We start from the raw sequence: 21,672 nt of genomic DNA on the forward strand, positions 1-21,672 counted from the left end.
TGCCACCTCTACTAGAGTAGGAAGAATAAGGCCATTGCTCTTTTGCATATGTTAAGTACACAGGAGTGCAGGCTTCAAATCATGCATAGCCTAACATCAGCGAGAAAGCGTGTCAGACCAGGTAGCAGAAATCTGACAGAAAGGTTTCAAATGGTCCAGGTGGCGACTCTAATCTTGTAAACTGCCTGAACCACTTTTGTTGCTGGATTTCCTCTACACTAGGATTAATTATGCCAGCGATATCTGATGGATGAAAATATAATGTATCCACCCAAGGTTACTCATATTTTACTCTTCAGAGCTCCGGTGTTATAAAAGCAGAGCTCTGGCTCTTACAGTCATACAGAGCATGTTCTCATTCAAGCAAAGATAAATGGACTCAAACTTCATACTAAGGATATGGAATGTCCAGTGATAGCTTATGCCCTTATTTCTTCCATGTGAAAGATGCCAGCAACTTGCATGCTTGTCTTGAGTAATTATTACCACATGCCCTGGAAATGAACTCTGATTCATTCTATGCAATTTCAAAGGAACCGATAGGATCAAGAACCCATCTGATCTTGTAGTTTAGAGTGATGTTTAGGAGCATCTCATGCCTGATAGGCTGCCCAGGGAGGTAATCACAGTTCAACACAGGCATCTTTGCTGCTCTAGTTATACCTGAGTGCATAAACCAACGTTCTCCTAATTCATTGTACATCTTTCTGTTTAGTGAATCAGTAAGGCTTTCAAAGCACTGATGAGACAATGTCAGGCCAGGATGGTTGATTACATTCTTTAATGGTGTTTCAGGCTTCTGAATAACCTCCTGGAAATGTATATCAAGGGAGTGGTTGGGAGGGGAGGGGGAACCCAGAAACAATAACAATGAGATCCTAGAGTCATATCTTTTTAAACATGCCCAGAGTCTGCTTTAGGCTCCATTGCACACAGAGAGTGCCATCTGCCATCATCTGCAAAATGAACGCCAGTCTCATTGGAGCATCATGGCTTGGGGCATCCAGATCATTGCCTGCTCTTGTTCACTTCAGCAGGTGTTAAAGGCCTTGGAATGTCCTACTACAGAGCTTAGGAACTGTGGAAATGAAAGCCAAAGGCATCCATTCAGGCAGCATGCCAGCTAATTCAATCTGAGCCAGTTCATTACAGCCTGTGTATTTACTCTTTGCAGATATGCTGAGCCCCCATGTATGATGCCAATAACTCCTTTCATCCAAGCAGCTGACGTGTGTGCAAACTGCAGCATCCATTCCAATTTACCAAATGCTTTCAGTCTAATATGTTTGATAACAAGCTTCGAGAGGCAGGCTTATGGCACAGCTTCAGGATATACAGGCTGGTTCAGGATATACAGGCTGGTTCAGGATATACAGGCATCTCTGTTGTCTAATGTTGGCTCCTGGGTGACTAAGGACAAGGTTGTGAGGACTCCCACCCCATGCAGCAGCCTGGGCTTTGACTCAAATAAAGAAGGGATAACCAAATTTGTAGAAGCAACAGCACTAGAGGCAAAGGAGGTGGAAATCAATCCAAGTGCCAACATTATCATAGACTCATAGAGTTGGAAGAGACCACAAGGGCCATCGAGTCCAACCCCCTGCCAAGCAGGAAACACCATCAGAGCACTCCTGACATATGGTTGTCAAGCCTCTGCTTAAAGACCTCCAAAGAAGGAGACTCCACCACACTCCTTGGCAGCAATTTCCACTGGGCCAGAGTCCAGGCCCATCAGATTGTGTGAACCCTTGAGACAGAAGCTTCTGACTCATAACCTCTGAGATCCACATCCACCAGAAGTTTATACTCTTCCCCATCAATTCAGGCAACAGTCCTGGAGGGAATAGTCCAAGAGGAGGAGGAGGTCTAGCCTCCAAGCCAAAGTCCTGCCTATTTAAGACCTCCTAGGGTTGCGCCAGGAAAGAATAATTTGGCCCTGGATGAGACCAAAAGACTTCAGACCTTTCTTAAATCTTGAAGCAAGTTATTCCCCGGACCTTCTCATAGCACTACCCTGCTTCACTACACCCCATGGGGCTCTTGTCGAGATCAGGATGGGGCCCAGATAGACAGAAGGAATAGGTCTCCTAGTTGTTCAGATGACTGAGCAAAGACTGACAAAGTAGGGATTAAGGAGTTGCTCCTGACCCAATTCTGGCCTATCAGTTTAAGGAGTTTAACCTCCCTGGGGTTGCTAGATTAATTTCGGTTAATCTCATTGTACACAGGTTGTACATTGACAATAAAGGTATTATTATTATTATTATTATTATTATTATTATTATTATTATTATTAGATCTGGCACTTTGGTAAATACTTGATGGTGGGAGGGGGGATTACTTCATTTGGTTGTGCAAATTGACCTACCCTAGCAATACATTCTACATTCTTCCTCTTGGCAGCAAATACACACAGAGAGAGTAAAATACTCATTTGGTTGTGTGCAGCGTGAACAAAAGGCAATTGGCATCATTTGCCTTCGGTACTATCAGCCAGCATAATTTGAGAGGCCACCTACATTGCGCTCAGTTGGCAGGAGTCGGTCAGCTCTCTGCTTTCTGAATTAAAAGAAACAAAAATAAACAGATCTGAGACCCTGACTCTCTTCATGCCGCTTGTACCCCTTTAGCCCAAGTTACACTTTCAGAAGCTGTGGTTTTAAAAGCATTGATGTGGATGGTCCAAGTTGATTTGATTTTTTACCATGATTGATTGTAGGAAGATGGGAAATCAATCAAGGTATTCAGGGTAGATTTAAGTGACATATTTATAGCACTAAAATGTAAGATGAATTGGGGTCGAACTACTCTTTGTGCACTAATGCACAGGAGCACAAGGTGCATCAGCATTCATTGCTCAATCCAAAGGTTGGGCAATGTTCTGCTCCAAAAAATAGCATCCCAAAGCAGCTTTTCAGCTGTCCAGGTGTGGTTATATGTTTCTGTGTAATATACAGCTAGGTTCATTGTTCTTCTTGAGATATTACCATGAGTCCTGCCAAACCATAACATATCAATTCTCATGTTGCTGATGGCAGTGGTATCATGTGTCTGAATGGTGAGAGACAGCCTAGGAGTCGGGGAAAGTTGCTGTACTATGTCATGCCACAATGGTCAGGAAGGTCACATGTTTCCTTGTGCTTTTAAAAAGCTTTCAACATTTGTCCTTTTTTATAACATCTGGAAGTGCATGGGAAGGTGGGAGTGGAATCGCAACAGCCAGCTCCTCCCATAACTGGCCAAGATTGAATAGAACAAGTGTAGATACCTCCATGCATAGCTTTACATGTTATAATGAACATGTGGGTCAGGGAAGGAACCTGCTGTTGCAATTCAATTTCCATATTTTCCATGCATAGTTATAGGGTTTCTGTAACGTCTGAAAAGGACTTAATATCAAAAGCTATACTGTCAAATTGGAGAGGTGCCCTTTTCTTGGTCTATGCATTCACATGGCCTTACTACTATACCAGAAAAGAGCAAATTCCTCACCAGAGACTTCTGGGGGAAAGTAGCAGCAGTGCTTTTTGTGTATGATGGTCGTCAACAGTATGGAATACCAGCACCATTTTTGTTGCTGGCCTTGGCAGCCATTTTGTGTTGCCCATGGCAGCCATTTTTGCTGGCATCCATGGTACTTTTATGAAGATACTAGTACCAGCACCTCATTTTTACACACACACCACACACAAAAATGCCAAGTAGAAGTCAGTGGGTAGCAGGACTGATCCAGTACATAATGCAGACTTCACCAACCTGATGTCCTTCAGATGTTTTAGATTACAGTGTTTATCAACCCCAGCCATCAGAGCTGTGGTAGCTGGAGCTGAGGTTGACCCAAAATATCTGGTAAAAGCTTCTCTAAGAGATAGTAATTGCATATGAAACAATTCAAAATAGAGATTAAAACACAACTACTTCTTTGATAAAAGGTTCAGTTCTCTTATTATCCACTCGATGCCAAAAAGTCTATTATTTATTGTAGCCTCAGTAAGTTACTCCTTTTAGTATTCTCAAGTTGTATTTAGTTTGAAGTTGCTTAAATCTGTGTGCTCACCCACACCTCATTTGCTGTTTCTTATTAGCAGAGACTTTGCTGCTTTTTAAGCTGTACACTGCAGTGTTCATAATGCAGAGGTGTTGAGACTGGCCCAAACTGTAAAGGATTACATTTTGTACCTGACAATGAGAGCCAGCAAGTTCTAAAATGAGAAAACACCAGGAAATAATTTTCTATGCAGGAATAAAGGGTCACAGAGGGACTTGGTTATACTAAACCCAAGTGAAATCCTTGGGACCACTTTGGGGTATGGTACTTTAATTAATAAAAATCCAAATACCACCGGATCATAATTGGAAAGTCTATAATAACCTGCAGAGAGGAGTGGAAAAAAACTAATTTTTGAAAGGAATATCAAGGGGGATGATGGTGTAATTGCTGGCAACACCCTCTTATTGCAGACTTTCCGCTCATCTCTACTGCTTGCCTGAATATAAAAGAGTTCATTACTGAAAAGGCTGTCAATTTTAACTTGTATCTATTAGGCCATGTCTAAAGGGAGAGAGGGATTCTTGCTCTTTTGGATAACACAGGCATTAACATTCTCCCATTTTATAGGAGGATGTGCATTTAAGGGGGAACTGAGTGGACAACTCTGGCAAGGTATCTAATGGGGAATAAGAACTGCTAAATATTCAATACCTGGCTTTTTGGCAATGCATGTGATCACAGGAAGAAAAGGGGGAGGGAATGTCAACAGCTAAAACATGTAATGGGAACTGAAAGTTGAGACTGGGGACAAGAGAAATACCAGTAGAAGAAATTAGTTTCAGCCATGAAAATAAGCATAATTGATAGGATTTCTCAGTGCACCCAGCCCTCTAGGCAAAAATAAATTAATAAAAGTGACAAATTGGTTGTTCTATAAGCCCTCAGAACTGTAAATTATATATAACCTGGACTTGCCACCAACTAACATTCTGGACAAGTGCAGGGAATATTCTTCATCCTGAGGACCGGATCCAGAACTGGCCCACTCTCCAAGGACTTTTTTAGATTGGTGGGTGGGGCGACCCACCTGTCCATCACTTGGTGGCATTATGATGTCAGTTGATCATTATTTTCTTTTTAAAAAAGAAAAACAAAATATTTTATTGCTTTTCCACAATAAAAGAGTGTCACTGTTAGCGCTGATCAATTTATTGGTGGCTGTCAGTGAACTCTTGCTCTGTCCATTTGCAGATACAGTTTGGATTCAAACCGTGCCTGCAAATGGATATATTTTTTCCAACGCAGAGCAACAAAGCAGCATTCAAAGCTGGTCTGCAGAAGGAAAATGTCCATTTGCAAGCACAGTTTGAACCTAAACCATACTTGAAGGAGGGCAGCTTCAGAGAGGTTTGTTGTCATCACCAATCATCTTCAAATATCTCAAGGGCTGTCACATGGAAGATGGAACAAACTTGCTTTCTCCAGCTCTGGAGGGTAGGACTCGAACCAATGGAATCAAGTGACAAGAAAGGAGATTCCAACTAAACATCAGGAAGAACTTCATGACAGTAAGAACTATTCAACAGTGGAACAGTCTCCTTTAGGCAGAGCTGCAGCTGGGAGGGGGACCTAGCTGGGTTTTTTGCCCCGGGTGAGGCCTCCAGAGGGGCACCATTGAGGCTCCCAGCCTGTGTGTGCAAATGCACTTGGGGGTCTCATTTCACCCCTGCTTTGGGAGGTTGTGGACTCTCCTTCCTTGGAGGTTTTTAAGCAGAGGTTGGGTGGCCACCTGTCATGTATGATCATACATCATTGAGATTCCTGCATTGCAGGAGGTTGGATTAGATTACCCTTGGAGTCCTTTAAAACTCTACAACTCTATGATTCTATGATAGGTGCTGTCAGCAAGCCCTGCTTCCCAAGAAATAGTTGGGAGTGTGCTTTCGGCACCCATTTGTTCTTTTGCAGCTGCATCTTTACCTGACTGAAGTCACACCTGATGTTAGGTGTGGGGCTGGTGGGCATTTGGAAAAACTGTGCTGCTAATTAGGCCTGTGGGCCAGAGCTTTCCCACCGCTGCTCTAAGAGTTCAGTAATGTCTCCCATGCTGCCCAACACCACAAAAACACTGGGAAAGGTTGCCAGGGGATAGGAAGTTTAGTGGCATCGGTATGCTGATGAAACCCAGCTCTGTTTTTCCTTTTCATCAAATCCAGCTGAAGCACTGCTGTGCTTCAGTGCTCACCTGCAATCAGTGGTGAACTGGATGAAGAGGAATAAAGTTAAGATCAATCCAGATAAAATGAAACTGATTGTAGAGGGGAATAAACTGAATTGGCTGCCTAGGGATATGCCTGTTCTGAACTGAGTCACACTCTCCTGTAGGGACCAGTTTTGCAGGCTGGGGATGCTTGGAGTCCCAGGTGGCAGGTGGCACCCAGAGTGCCTGTTATCAAGTTTGGCTAACATGCTGGTTTTGCCTGCTGCTAGAGGATAGAGGCTAAGGCACTGTCATTCATGCTTGGGCTTCTTTTGTATCAGTCTATTATGGCACACTCTGTGTGGGGCCCATTTGGAAGACAGTTTGGAAACTTCAACTAATATAGAACATGGTAGGCCGCCTGTTTACAGGTGCAGATTGGTATTCATATTTACCTGTTTTGAAGAACATAATACAAAGAGGTTCATGCTGGATGAGACCAAATACCCATCTTGCACAGGCTGCAAATTTGTTTCTGGGAGAGCTAAAAGCAGTAGCATAGCTAGCCTGGAGAAGGGAGCAGCACTGTGGCATGGTGGGTGCTGCGTAAAAGTGTTTATTCCTACCTTTAAAGCCCTAAATGTTTATACTCTTCCCCATCAATTCAGGCAACAGTCTGTTAAGAGTTTGGGTGTAATCTTCGATACCTCCCTCTCCATGGAGGCGCAGATTGCAGCTATAACAAAGGCGGCATTTTTTCATCTCCGCCAAGCTAAGCAGTTGGCTCCTTACCTCTCTCGCCCTGACCTAGCCACTGTGATCCACGCGACAGCCACCTCCAGACTGGATTATTGTAACTCGCTCTACGTGGGGCTGCCCTTGAGACTGACCCAGAAACTCCAGCGGGTGCAGAATGCCGCGGCGAGACTCCTTACAGGGTCTTCGCTGCGATATCACATTCATCCGGTACTATACCAGCTGCACTGGCTCCCGGTGGAGTACAGGATCAGGTTTAAGGTGCTGGTTTTAACCTTCAAAGCCCTATACGGCCTAGGACCCTCGTACCTATGGGACCGCCTCTCCTGGTATGCCCCACAGAGGAACTTACGGTCTTCAAATAAAAACATCTTGAAGGTCCCAGGCCACAGAGAGGTTAGGCTGGCCTCAACTAGAGCCAGGGCTTTTTCAGCTGCGGCTCCAACCTGGTGGAACGTTCTGTCACAAGAGACCAGGGCCCTGCAGGACTTGACATCTTTCCGCAGGGCCTGCAAGACAAAGCTGTTCCACCAGGCCTTTGGTCAGGGCGCAGCCTGACTCCCTCCTTTGGCAATCTTTACAGAACTTTAGTTTATGGTTGCCATCAATTTTGATTTTAATTAATTTTTATAATGTTTTATAATGTTGCACTATTTTAGTGTTGTTAGCCGCCCTGAGCCTGGCTTTGGCTGGGGAGGGCGGGATATAAATAAATTTTATTATTATTATTATTATTGTGTCCCTCTGGAAAAAAGCACTGATCTTAGGAAAGTCTCCTCCCATATGACCCTCTCCCCAGCACTTAAGATTTTCTCATAAGGCATTTCTCTGTATTCTGTCTCATGGAGAGACTACAGAAATCTCCACCGGAAACAGACATTTTCTGCAGCAGCTCGAGGATTACGGAATTCTGTTTCAAGCACAATTTGGATAGCATCTTGTGAAAACAAGTGAAATGCTTTCCGTATCAGTAGGTTTGGGGGCATTAATTGCTGCTTTGCACTTCTTTGGTTTCTTTTTAGCTTCATTTCCGCTCACTGAGGCCAATGCTTAAAGATGGGCTAAAAGCCCCTTCTCTGAAATGGTTCCCTAAATATCCCTGCCGTAGCCATTGTTTTGCACAGCAGCTCCTGTAGAACATTGCATGGTGTATATGGCATGGCAAGGAAAGGTGATGTCCACAGGCAATATCCAGGCAGCAAATATTGTCTTCTAACAGCACGTAGTTAAACTGTAGAATTTGCTCCTGCAAGAAGTATTGATGGCCATCAACTTGCATGGCTTTATAAGAGGATTAGACAAACTGATTGAGGATAAGGCTATCAGTGGCTACCAGCTACAATGGTTATATTCTGTCTCCACTGTCAGAGTCAATATGCTTCTGGCTGCCGGTTGCAGGGAAATTACAAGCAGGGCGAGTGCTGTTGTGTTCAGCTCCTCCTTTGGGGCTTCCCATAAGCATCTGGTTGAGATCAGGTTGCTGGGTCATGGGCCTGAGCCAGCAGGCTCTTCTTATGTTCTATGCAGTCCCAAGCTGCTGCTATGTGGAAACAAATCTGCACAGCACTTGCTAAGGGTAGAGTGAGTAAAATATTTTCTGCGGTGGGGGAACTCCATGGACCATTAGTTTCCCACTGGCAGCGTATTGCAGTGCAGTTCATCCTTAAGGAGAATGGTAGAAAGAAAGAATTTGGTGGCCACATGGGTGGAAGTGGAAGAAAAGAGGTTGTTGGTTGTGATTACCCTGTTTTAATTTGCTTTGTACCAATCTTTTACTTGTAGCTCCGGTTGTCATGGCTCCTCCAAGGCATCTTTCTTGGAGATGTTTCCCTGGTCCTTGTCGAGAACAAGACTGGGAAGGAACAGAGCAGGAAACTCTGGCACTTGGAAAATAGAAAAGGATTGGGGGTGTGGCAGAAGATGCTCAGGCCTCTCACGGATGTATCAGACAGGTAGGAGACATCATGCTTCTTTTTCATTCTTTGCCTTTTTCAATTTAATGGATGTTTGGATTTCTTGAGAGAAGGACAGGAAATTGCCCATATTGGAGCAACCAACAAGAGCCAAACCCCCTTCTCAACTTGCTTTTAACTTGTGGGCAGAGCAACCACCACATATTTCTTTTCTGGGGGAGGTATTGAAAGCCTGAGCCAGCTGAACACCCCTTTTCTCCTCACTGGCTTTCACCAACCAACCGTGTGCAAAGAATTAACTTTCAACTGGTAACTTAAACCCTTCACCTCTTGCACTTCCACATGATGACTAAGAAAGACTGCTTGCGAAGCAGTCAGCAAGGCCTAGATTCCTACTCTAGGCATTCTAGGAGAAAATAGTCATTCACTGGTGCACTGGAAGAGGAATGCAGGGTAGTTCAGCTCTGGGAAGTTGTAGAGTGAAGGAAATAATAAAGCAGGGCTGTATGGAGGGTTTTTTTAATAGGGTTCCTACTTTGCTCTAGCAGTTTAAAACTAAATGATGACATTTCAGTTGGCTCGTGATTTATTTGTTAAAGCTCAGTGTGTTTTGTACGGGGAACCTATGCCGGCAAAAGCACCCATACATTCATTGGAACATACTTACAGGAAACAAGGAAATGACTGTAGTCAGCTGTGTTACTTCTATAGATACAGGGTGGGATTCACTAAATTGGCACTGTCAGCAGAAACCCTGTGCTTGTGCATTGGGGATTTCCCCCCTCTCTTTCCTCATGCACCTCCTGCGCCCCCTAAAATGGTCTAGTGGGAATCAAGAGAATCCACAGAACAGAATGTTTTGGGAGGAGGTGGATCTTTCAATCTGGTAAACTGAAATTCTTGCACTGACATAACATTTGCATTAGCACAAAAATGAATTCTTTCTATATGATCAGCACAACTCCCTATATTTATGGGCTGTGCTGGAGGTCATGGCAAAAGCTTGTAGGCATGGAAGCTGTCATGATGTGCTTCTGCACTCCAGAGTGAACTACTGCAGTGCTGGTAATATGTACTTTATTTGCACATTTCCAAGCAGAGTATAAATTAGGACATAAAAGTAACCTCCAGGCAGTGGCATAGTGTGGGGGAAACCTCAGGAGTGATTGCCCTGGGCACAAAATTGTTAAGGGTTAGAGAAAAAGAATCTAATGGAGGAAGATTACCAATGACCTTCTTCCAACTGGTTGAGAACTTCAATCTATAGAATGTATGGAGACTTAAACACCCAAACGAGAAAGAATTTACTCACTTCTCAGATGCAAAACAGTCAGCAGGGAGAATTGATGCAATATGGCTGTCAAGTAACCTAATATTGAAAACAAAAAAGCAGAAATCCAACTAAGACTGATCTCGGACCACAATCCAGTTACTTAGAGCTGAGAAACAGTAGAAAATTAAGATGGAGATGGAGAATGAATGAAAATATTTTCAACAATAAAAAAAAAAATTAAAAGCACAAGAGGCCTTAAAATATTTTTTTGAAATAAATATAAATCGGGAAACTGACATCAAAGTAATATGGGATGCTAGCAAGGCTGTTATGAGAGGTTTCTGTATCCAACAAAGTGCCATCCAGAAGAAAATTAGAGAAAACAAAATGGAGCAAATTAGGAAAGAGATAAGTACAAATTAGAAAGGCCGAAAAACCCCAAAAAACGAGACCGCAGAACAAAATATCAAAATGTTGCAAACCCAATTCTCCATATTTTTAAACAACAAAATTGAACATAAATTAAAATGGCTAAAACAAAAGTTTTGAATTTGCTAACAAATCAGATAGAATGCTGGCTTGGCAGTTAAAGAAGAAACAAAAAGAAAAAATGATACAAAAAGTCATAGAAGTAGGGGAAATAATTGATGAACCCGAGGAAATAAGCAAAAGTTTTCCAAAATGTTTTAAAGATCTCTACCAAGCAGGTAAGGAAGCTGATGAGAAAATAGAAAAATACTTAAGTCAAAGTAAATTTCCAAAAATCACAAATGATAAAATTGAATATTTAAACAATCCCATAACAATGATGGAAATTCATCAAGCAAAGGTGAAGCTAGGAAAATCTCCCAGATCGGACGGACTCTCAACAATTTACTATAAGAAGTTGGAAGACATGCTTTCAGCACCACTTAAGACAGTCATGAATAAGATCCTAAAAGAGGGGAAGATCCTAAAGGAGTCATGGCAAGAAGTGTTTATAATGTTGATCCCAAAGCAGGGAACAGATTTGACATCAATCAAAAACTATAGACCTATATCACTCTTGAACAATGTTTATAAACTATTTGCAGATGTGATGGCAAACAGGTTAAAGAAAATATTGAAAGGTGTTATAAACGAAGACCAAGCAGGGTTTCTACCGGGTAGACAAATGAGCAACAACATGAGAATGTTCTGAGTATAAGCTTTTGTGTGCATGCACACTTCTTCAGATACACTGAAAAAGAAGTCACCAGACCCTTATATATAGTGGGAGGACAAATTAGTCCTATAGGATTAATTGCAGTTGCTAACAGTCGTCAACAGGTTTACCATACCCATTGAGTCAATCATCCATCTCCTACTGCCCTTCTGAGAAAAACCCCACCCCACCCTCCCACTATATTTAAGGTTCTGGTGACTTCTGTTTCAGTGTATCTGAAGAAGTATGCATGCACACGAAAGCTTATACTCAGAAGAAACTTAGTTGGTCTCTAAGGTGCTACTGAACAATTATTTTATTTATTTCAGCTGCGTCAGACCAACACGGCTACCTACCTAAATCTAGAAACATGAGAATGGTGCTCGATATTCTAGAATATTTAGAAATGAGACTCAGCAAGCAAGCAGCATTTATGTTTGGTAGGCGCCGAAAAAGCATTTGACAATGTTTCATGGAAATTTATGGAAAGAACTATAGAATCAATGTGGTTAGCAGAAATATTCAAAGGGGGAATAAAGAACCAAAAAGCTAAATTGATTATAAATAATGAATTATCAGAGAGCTTCAAAATAAGAAAAGGAACCTGACAAAGTTGCCCACTCTCTCCATTATTGTTTATCATGGTTCTGGAATTACTGACAAAGGCAGTAAGAACAGACTCGGAAATAAAAGGGATTACACTAGGAAATAAATCCTTTAAGTTAAAAGCCTTTGCGGACGATCTTATAATAACAACAGAAAATCCATTAGAAAGTATACCAAAAACTCTAAAAAGAATGTATGAATTCCGTCAGGTGTCAGGATTTAAACTGAACAAAAGCAAAAGAAAATTGTTGGTAAAAAATATGCGGGACCAGGAAAAACAGGAATTACAAACGAAGTCTGGTTTGATGATAACGAAAAAATAAAATACCTAGGAATTTGGATTACAGCAAAAAACATCAATTTATTTAATGATAACTATAAGATATGGAAAGAAATTTTTTAAAAGATTTGGAAATTTGGAACACATTAAACCTGTCGCTTTGGGGAAGAATATCAACAATTAAAAAGAATGTGCTTCCAAAATGTTGTTTCTATTTCAGATGATCCCAATGGGGGGGGGGGGGACTTGGGTGCTTTAGGGATTGGCAAAAGGAGTTATCGAAATTTAATTGGCAAGGGAAGAAACCCAAAATTAAATATAAATTACAAACAGATATTAAAGAAAGAGGGGGCTTTGCTCTACCAGATCTAAAGCTCTGTTATGAGGCTTCATGCCTTTGTTGGTTAAAGGAATGGATGACTGCAAAATACTGATATACTGGACATGGAAGGATGAGACAACAGATTTGGGTGGCACGCCTATTTAGGCTATGAAAAAGTTAAAGTTCATAAGGGCTTTCTAAATCATATAATTTGAAAATCATTATATACAGTATGGGACAGGTATAAAAATTTGCTGGAACCAAAGACACCCTGGTAGTTATCACCTCTAGAGGCCGTTTTAGTATAAAGGAAGAACATGGGGGGAAAGTAGGTACCGTAACTTACAAAGAAATTCTAGAGGAAGATCAAAACCAACTGTAATGATTCTAGGGGTTGCTCGTGCGTAAGTTGCCGCCACTCCTGGCTAGGTTACCTGGTTGAACCCTTTCTGTCTGGACAGCCTCAAATTTCGTGGCTGCCTCAGTCGCTGGCAGAATCCATCAGTGGGCGTTTCTTGAACCTCTTCCAGCATAAAAGCTGTTTGACGCCCAGTCTCCTCCTACTCTCCCTGCGCGGAAGTCTTCTGCGCAGGGAGGGTGTGGGCAGCGGAGTACCCGTACTCTCTCCGCTGGTCTCCGGCGAGGAGTCCTGGAGCCACCTCTCCGATTCCCCCATCTGCCCCCCTTCTCCACTGGTGTTACGCTGATTTCCTTCCCCAGAGGATGGGCTGCCTCTCTCCCTACTGGGACCCTCTCCGGCATCCCTCTGGAGCCTTCTCTCTGCCTCCAGCTCCGATGGCAGTTCCCTGACACCAACTTAAGCTAAAAAAAAATTAAAGAAATCAAACATCACTTTTCGAATTGGCTACAATGCCACCAACTAAACAATGTTTTCAAGCAGATAGGAAATTTGGGTTTGTCACAGAAATATCAAAGTTGGAAAAAGATTTACTTCAAAATAAAAAGAAAATACTATCCAAAATGTACAGAATACTGCTGGACTGGGAGATTAAGGATGAAGAAGTCAAAGAAGTGATGGTCAAATGGTCAAAGGGCTTTGGTTATTCCATCCAGATTGGGGAAAATTATGGCAAAAATTCACAGCTTGCTACACAATAAAGGAAAATTTTAGGAAAATGCTATATAAATGGTACATGACCCCCAGCAAATTGCCCAAAATATATAAAACAAACTCAAATGCATGCTGGGAGGTGTAGGCTAATGAAAGGAACAATGTACCATATGTGGTGGGGTTGTGATAAAAAAAATTAAATTTAAATTTTAAAAATGGGACATTGTCTATGAGGAATTAAAAAAAAAGTTTAGACAAATATTTGTGAAGAAGCCAGAAGCCTTTCTTCTAGGTAGTCTGACGAGTGATATCTCAAATGATAAAAGGAGGGTGTTCCTATATGCTACAGCTGCAGCAAGAATGCTGATCGCTAAAAATTGGAAAGGGGATAGGACACCTACGAAGGAAGAATGGCAAATCAATTTTTGTGAATATTTGGAAATAGCAAAAATGACAGAAGTAATTAGAAATCAACCAAACCAAAAGTTTAAAAATGAGTGGGACTGTTTTAAAGAGTACCTGGAAAAACATTGTTCTCAAACAAAATCTTTGATGTGTTTAGACTGATGTTTGCAGAGTAAATAACAGATAGATAACATATATTATGTAAGAGAAGTGAAATAAGGAAAACAGTTAAAAAGAGAAGAAATAAGAAGCTGCAATAAGGTGGAGAGGAGTCACTTGCGAAGAAGTATTGATTTATTTTGGTTTATATTCACGTATAAGTTAACTTATTTTGAAGAAAGAATGGAAAATGTGTATAATTAATCAATGCAAAACTCAATAAAGAATATTAAAAAACAAATAATTGTTAAAGGTGCCAAATTTCAACACCCAATGCTGCCTCAATACGGCTGCATGCTTCCGTTGCTGGGCTCCATTGAAAACGGCTTCTCCATGCGAACCAGGAAGTGACCTCTCCCGACAACAGAACGACTCTTCTTTTCTAATCTCTGTGCTTATGATTTCCTGGGTGATGCGGATGCCGTTAGGCAGTTGAATGTGCATGCCTACTCCATCCGTTTCCATCCCTCCATGTGGCCCTATGGATAGTGGGATAGTGACTTCACCTTTAGCAAACTTTCTATCTCTCTCTCTCTCTCACTCACTCACTCACTCACACAAACAGGTGCCCCTCTTCATCTAAAACAGTCTCACCAGTTTTTCCACACTCTGATGAGTGTAGCATTCAAACACATAGCTTTCCTTACCTATCAGAAAACCTTCACCTTACTGCTTTCATTGACAGCATGCATCATCTAACCATTTGGGACTATTAACTGGAAATCTGTCTAATAAAGAAAGAATTGGCTGGAAGCCACAAGAGTTTCTATTCATCTCAGGGCCTTTCCCACACTCCTGGTTGTGCCTGATATAGAAATATGGGAGGTCGCAGTCTTGATAAGCCCTTGTTGCAAAGGATACATTTACTGTTTGTTGCATTGTTAGGTCCCAAGCCTTATCTCTTTGTTCAACTTAAAGCCCTAGGAAAAAAATGGATTTCATTATATGGGCTACCTTGTCTCCTGGGATATTATGCAGAAAGTGTCTTTCATCTTTCTGACTCTTGAAGGAACACAAAGGCTGCTAATACAAAGGGGACACTGACATGGGATGCATAATTAATATATAAGATAAAAATATCAACATTTGTCTTATTTAGCCATTCCTCTCTCCATAGGAAGACATAGTTGCTTCATTCCATTTAGCTGTGTTCCATTTATCTATGCTCTCCTTTGAAGACAGCTTTAGTATTTTGCTAGCATCATTTAGGAGTAATAATTTATTTATGTGTTGCCATGGTAACATTTCCCCCTTTAACTGCATCCATGCTTGTATACGTGTGGTATATGCTTGCATAGCTTGTCTTAACATTAACTTTCTACACTTAATTTTACTGCTTTCTTTTTTCTATGGTCAGGTGCACATCTGTGCACGTTTGTGAATGATAATCACATTGACGTTTTCCTCGGATGGCGCACTTACCCTGTTCCTATAATGTATATACTCTGTGTGATCTCAGGGGAAATAAAACAATATGTGGAAGCAGTCAGTGCATTCAGTTAATCAGGAGCAGTTTAAAAATATGTTCAAAAACAAAAGTATGTGGAAGAGCTAAAGTCATATCCTGTTCCCTTAGGTATGTGCTAAAGAAATTAAATGGTAAAGGTTTATAACAAAAGTGGCTCTAAAATGTATACACACATATGGTGGGGAGAGAGAGAGAGAGAGAGAGAGAGAGAGAGATCAGGTTGTGCAAAGTCCAATATTTAGTCTATAAGAAATATGGTGTGTGAAATAGTTATTTACAGAGTAACGTAAGCAAAACACAAATCTCTGCCTCAAGTCACTTACAATCCATATTTAGGCTGGGAAGTTCTAAATGTAGTTCTCTTGAGCCTGAAAAACCACCCTTTGGAAGCTTTTGCATATCTCTATCTGAACTGTGATTAGTATCCGGAATGTGGATGAAAAATAGATGATTTCTAGAGGTAGTTGATAATTCACTAAAAAGTGTTTTATAATAGCAAAAGTGAAAGCAGAACAGGTTCATCCAGACTTCCACTCATCCCACCACTTCTCCCCAGGAAGAAGAATGTTTCCATTCCTCTGTGTAGCCCTGGACACTGGCAACCCATGCTATGCCACTGCCTCCAGGTCAGTGGTAAAGAATTCTCCTCTCTCTTTACCACTGAACTGCAGCAAACATCACTTGGGTTTTCCTCAGGTTGATGTTTGCTCTGATTCAGTTGTAAAGAGTTGATTTCCGAGGAAAAGCAGCAGGGCAAACAGAAAATGGCTCAGACTCATGCCTAGAAAGCATGGGACAAGCGGAAGTGTGAACAAGTCATTAAGAGCCAACATTAGGAGCTGGGAACAAACTCTTAGAAAAATAGGCAAGCTTTTTCTAAGTTTTCAAAGCAAAGAAGTTCACAAGTACTGAACTGATTTCAAATCAAGCTTAGGGGATTTTGCCTATCATTAATGTATATTCAGGATTCCTTAATGTGGATTAACTACCCCCTAACTTTTAACTATACTATATACATTCCTATATCAGAATACAGTCGTACCTTGGTTTTTGAACAGCTTAGTTCTCGAACAGTTTGGCTCCCGAACACTGCAAACCCAAAAGTGACTGTTCCGGTTTGCAAACTATTTTTGGAAGCTGAACGTCTGATGGGGCTTCCGCGGCTTCTGGTTGGCTGCAGAAGCTTCCTGCAGCCAATCAGAAGCCACACTTTGGTTTCCAAACATTTTGGAAGTCGAACGGACTTCCGGAACAGATTCCATTTGACTTCCAAGATACGACTGTAGTTAAAATAGAAGTTTCCCTCACACACACACACAATTGATTCATTGTGGTCCTCAGCATTTTTTCCAGCCTTCAGAATTTTACAAGCTGCTTTGCTAAAGTGTAAAATATACTTAAGAACTAAGAAAACATCACACGGTATAATAGGAATAATCATTTTATTAATTTCCCCCAACAATTATGACCTTTAAGCTTAAATAAAAGCATCACTTTTCAGATAGATAAAAATGGTAAGTGCAATGGCCACAATCAAACTGAGTTAAGTGCAGTGAAACGCCTATATATAAAAATTATTGAATTAAAATGGAATTGAATTTTTAAAATAGCCCAAAGTTCCTCCATAACAAAACTAAACGGCCTCAGCCCATTATACCTGAAGCAGAATCTCCTCCCCCATCATTCAGCCCTGAGTTCCTCCTCCGAGGGTCTTCCGCTGGTTCCCTCACTGCGAGAAGTGAGGTTACAGGGAACCAGGCAGAGGTTGTGGCGCCCTCCCTATGGAACACCCTCCCTTCAGATGTCAAGGAAATAAACAACTGTCTGAGTTTTAGAAGACATCTGAAGGCAGTCCTGTATTGGGAAGTTTATAGTGTTTGATGTTTTAGTATGTTCTGATATGTGCTGTGAGCCACCCAGAGTGGCTGGGGAAACCCAGCTAGATGGGCAGGCTATAAATAATAAAATTATTATTATTATTATTACTACTACAGTGGTGCCTCGCAAGACGAAATTAATTCGTTCCGCGAGTTTTTTCGTCTTGTGAATTTTTCGTCTTGCGAAGCACCACTGTGCATTGACGGTTTCCCATAGGAAATGCATTGACGGTTTCCCATAGGAATGCATTGACGGAAGGCGCAAGACGTTTTCGTCTTGCGAAGCAAGCCCATAGGGAAATTCGTCTTGCGAAGCAACTCAAAAAACAAAAAACTCTTTCGCCTTGCGAGTTTTTCGTCTTGCGAGGCATTCGTCTTGCGAGGTACCACTGTACTACATTCTACTCATCTAGGAAATTATAGGAACTACTTTCACATGTATTAAAGTTTTTTTTTTTAATTAATTAATTCAGTGAAATGGTTCATTCCAAGCACTGCATTCAGTACATTCTTACTGGTGAAGTATGGTGCTTAATCTGAATTAATGATAGTGAGCGTTGCTATGAGATCATTCTGTCTTGATGACTTTGAAGAGAAACAGATAGCTGCCAGGAACTGACTTTAACAAAGTAATGTCCCTTAATAACTAGGAATCTCTTTCTAGCCTTTTGGAATGTAACACCCATCAAAGTTTGGAAATGTAACATCTTCCAGCTAGTGGGAGAAGTAGACAAATTTGGAGCCAGTTTTAAATTTGAATTCTGAGAGCGTCAGGCAAAGAATTGTAGCTGGATGCAGGAAAAACTTGGTCCATTTTTGGAGGACTGGACACAGCGGTTATCTGGACATCTGATGAAGGATCAGAGGTTTTGCTGCTTGTTTTCAGAAGTCAGCTTGCTTTCAATAGGCCCTGGTTCGATATTTGTGAATCAAGCAAACATTGCAAACATGCAAAGGGTTGTTGTAAGTGCATATCGCAATAGAACTGGGAAGCTATAATGTAGGTTGCTGTGATTTTCCATATGTAGATATACAGAAAAACAATATCTGCAGGAGATAGCCACATGCTATCTTTCTATGGACATCTGGTTGCAGAAAGAGAGAGAGAGCGTGCTGGACTCCATGTGATACACACATTAACATTTGGGAACTTCTCACTTGGCTGCTCTGAAATAAAGTAAATTATTTACCCATGCCAAAGTTAATTAAATTACACTTTAATTAAATTGACCTACTGCAGAAGCAGCTTAGATTTTGGTCTTCTAGGAATCACACTGAAAATACCAGCACAGGTCAAGTCTTGCAATTTACTAAAGATACAAAATTCAACTAAAATAAGTTTAGATAAGGGTGGTTTTGTCACATTGCAATAAATTATATACATGTTGGTATCTGAATAGAAGATTAGAGGAAAGTATCTTGGATATGCAAGTTTTAATCCTCCAGTTTGCATCATATAATTAAAAACTCTAACCCCAAAGCTCTCCACTACAGACCTTCTCCTCCAACCCATGGGGGCAGTGGGGCTGGATGACAGAGATGAGTCATAGAGAGTGGGCCAGCTAGCACCCCCCCTCCACCCCCCCGCATGATTCTAATTATTTGGGGTCTTTAATGCCTGAATAAGAGCTATTGTATTGGTGTATCCATTTGTGATGCAAGGCTTCGTACTTGAAACAACCACCTTAGTGAACGCTAAAACAAAAATGAAAGAACTGACATGAAGGTGCCCACGTGAATTCATTTCTTCCTTAGGTTTCAGTTGTTGCATTCATTTTGGCTAATATGGAGACAATCGATTAGTAAGGCACACTGCTATTAAGCCATTGACCCTGGTGAGAAGTCCAGGGCAAGGCTACAGTGGTTCCTTTACTTTGGAGGAGAGAGGTGGAGGGTAGCACTGGAGATTTATGAGTCCTATTTACTTGCACCCCTCCCACTCCCGTGTGATTACTATTACATGAGTGGTAGAGCCAGGAGGAGTCCATTGTTCCCCTCCCCTCCTGCATATCTCTTTCTCCATTCCTGCAGGCCAGTACTCCGGTAGGCTTCCACTGTGAAGATCCTGGAAGATCAAAGTTTGGTATCACTTGGGGAGCCAACTCAAGTAGAGCAGGCTTCCTGCTGCAGGCATTTGGCCCCCAGTGCATGGGGGCTGCTGGAGCAGAGAGAGGGGCATGTGGTGGATGGAGGCAGGGCCAACAGCCTTGTCCCTGCTCTCCCCCCTTGCATAACAGCAGTCTTGTTCGGGCAAGGAGGATAAGTGGATTAGTTGTCCTGCTTACACTCTGTCTATTTCAACATGCAGAGCCTGTTGGAATCAGACAGATTCCCCTTTTCTTCATAGTAGCTGTTGCTTTTTCCTGCATAGAATCACATTACTCTCTGTGAAAATCATAACAAGTGAAGCAGTTCCCTGAATTTAGTTTCAATGCAGATTCCCACGGAGCATATTCAGGGGAATACACATTGGCAATATCTGCATCCTTTTTATCAAGGCAAAAAAATATATGTGCAAAATTGATGGGCTTCCTTTGTTTTTAATGGGCTTATTTCCCACATCAGTGACAGCAGTCCAGTTGGAATTGATTCCATTGCATGCAGGCGCATCACTAATGCTCTGTTACTTCTATTCCTGGTGAGCATTAGTGCTGCAGCAGCAACAGCAACAGCAGCTTTTCTGGACTCACATTTTGCTCAGAAGTGAGGAGAAATAAAAGTCATTGTTTAATGCTTTCCATTAATAGCCTAGCGTAGCATGAAACTAGCAGGAACTGGGGCATATCGCCACTCATTACCCTTAAGGCAAATGGAATTCAAATGGAATCATTTCCTATAGCTGGAATTAAAGAAAGCCTATAAAAGTGAGACATGGCTCTGAACCACAAAATTCCCATATGGCTAGTCTGTTTCAAACTCCTGCATTATTTTTTTATCACTGGCATTTCTACGATAATTGCAACATTGTGGTTGTGAAGTTTGATGTGTGTGATTTTAGGGTTTTTTTGTATTGTATCAGGTAGTCATTGTTGTGTGGGAAAGTAGGTCTACTTGGTCTTTAGAGGGGAAACTTTAGATGGTCCTTGGATCTGGGAATTTACTGGATTGATCACTCTTAGAAATGTGTCTGAAGCTTAGCTGGGCTAAGATAAAGCAAGCTGAAGATGAAAGGAAGGAATCGGATAAGAGGGTACACAGTTCCAGGGGCTATGGAGGAGGTGGACTTGGAGACACACACACAAGCTGATGAACACATTATATATATACTGACATTGTATATATACCTCATTGACTCTACAAGGTAGCTTACATTAGATTTGAAATCCTGGGGAATGGTGGCGAGACAGAGAAATACTAGGTGGTATGTACTCAATCTTAACAGGATCTGACCATGACAAGGTACTTATGTCAATATCCCCCGCTTTCAGATCATCCTCTCTTGCTCAGTTGAGAAAACAAAGTCCAGAGTGTGGCCTGCCACATGTGTTGGGCCAGTGACATGTTGGGATAGCCCCATGGTCGTCATTGCAGCCATGAAGTCCTGATCCACCCCTGAACCAGTCACCTTGGCATGGATGTTGAAGTTCCTCAAAATCAGTCTTCGGCACCACCTATGAGACCAGCTCTGTCAGTCCAGGCAGGGAAACTGCTGGGCAGCAAGGCAGGTGTTACCTGGACGCACTTTGGGTTGGTCTAGTCTCTGCTTTGACTAGGGTCAATTTAGTCAGATGAAAAAGTGAGGTGGTTTTAAATCACTGAATTTAATCCCTTCTGGCCTTACTTTGAATCAATAAGAAGCATTGCCTTGTTTTACAGCCCCCAATTCAGGCCCGCGTGAGACCCGGGGTGGCAGTCTTGTTCTTGGCATAGCAGTATAAGTCTGGCAGGCCCCTGGTGTGCCCCCACTGGCTGACTTAGCCTTCTGGGGCCCAGGGCAAATGTACCCAGCTGCCCCGTCTACATGGGCCTGCCCCAGTTGCTGAACTTGGGGTTACATTTTGTTTCATGGGAGGTGGGGTATGAAGTTTTTTGGGAATCGCTCAGCCTCCCTCTTTTGGCTCAGCCTTAACTCTAAGCTTGTTAGGATTGTAAAGGCCTACTGAATTTCACTTCTGAATGAAAGCCCTCCATCTGTGACAGAACGTGACTCTGACATCTCTATTCACT

At 41.8% G+C, this 21,672-nt stretch overlaps 1 protein-coding gene across 1 annotated transcript in view; it reads left to right on the forward strand.

Annotated features, from left to right (window-relative positions):
- Positions 1 to 21,672, forward strand: part of ALK (ALK receptor tyrosine kinase) — a 564,868-nt gene that overhangs the window by 434,335 nt on the left and 108,861 nt on the right. Inside the window, exon 9 of the mRNA XM_083434390.1 lies at positions 8,730 to 8,899. Coding sequence (XP_083290516.1) covers positions 8,730 to 8,899 — 170 coding nt within the window. The remainder of the gene's footprint in view (positions 1 to 8,729; positions 8,900 to 21,672) is intronic.

The sequence above is a fragment of the Podarcis tiliguerta genome, assembly GCF_965153285.1.
Source record: "Podarcis tiliguerta genome assembly, chromosome: 3".
Lineage (NCBI taxonomy): Eukaryota > Metazoa > Chordata > Lepidosauria > Squamata > Lacertidae > Podarcis > Podarcis tiliguerta.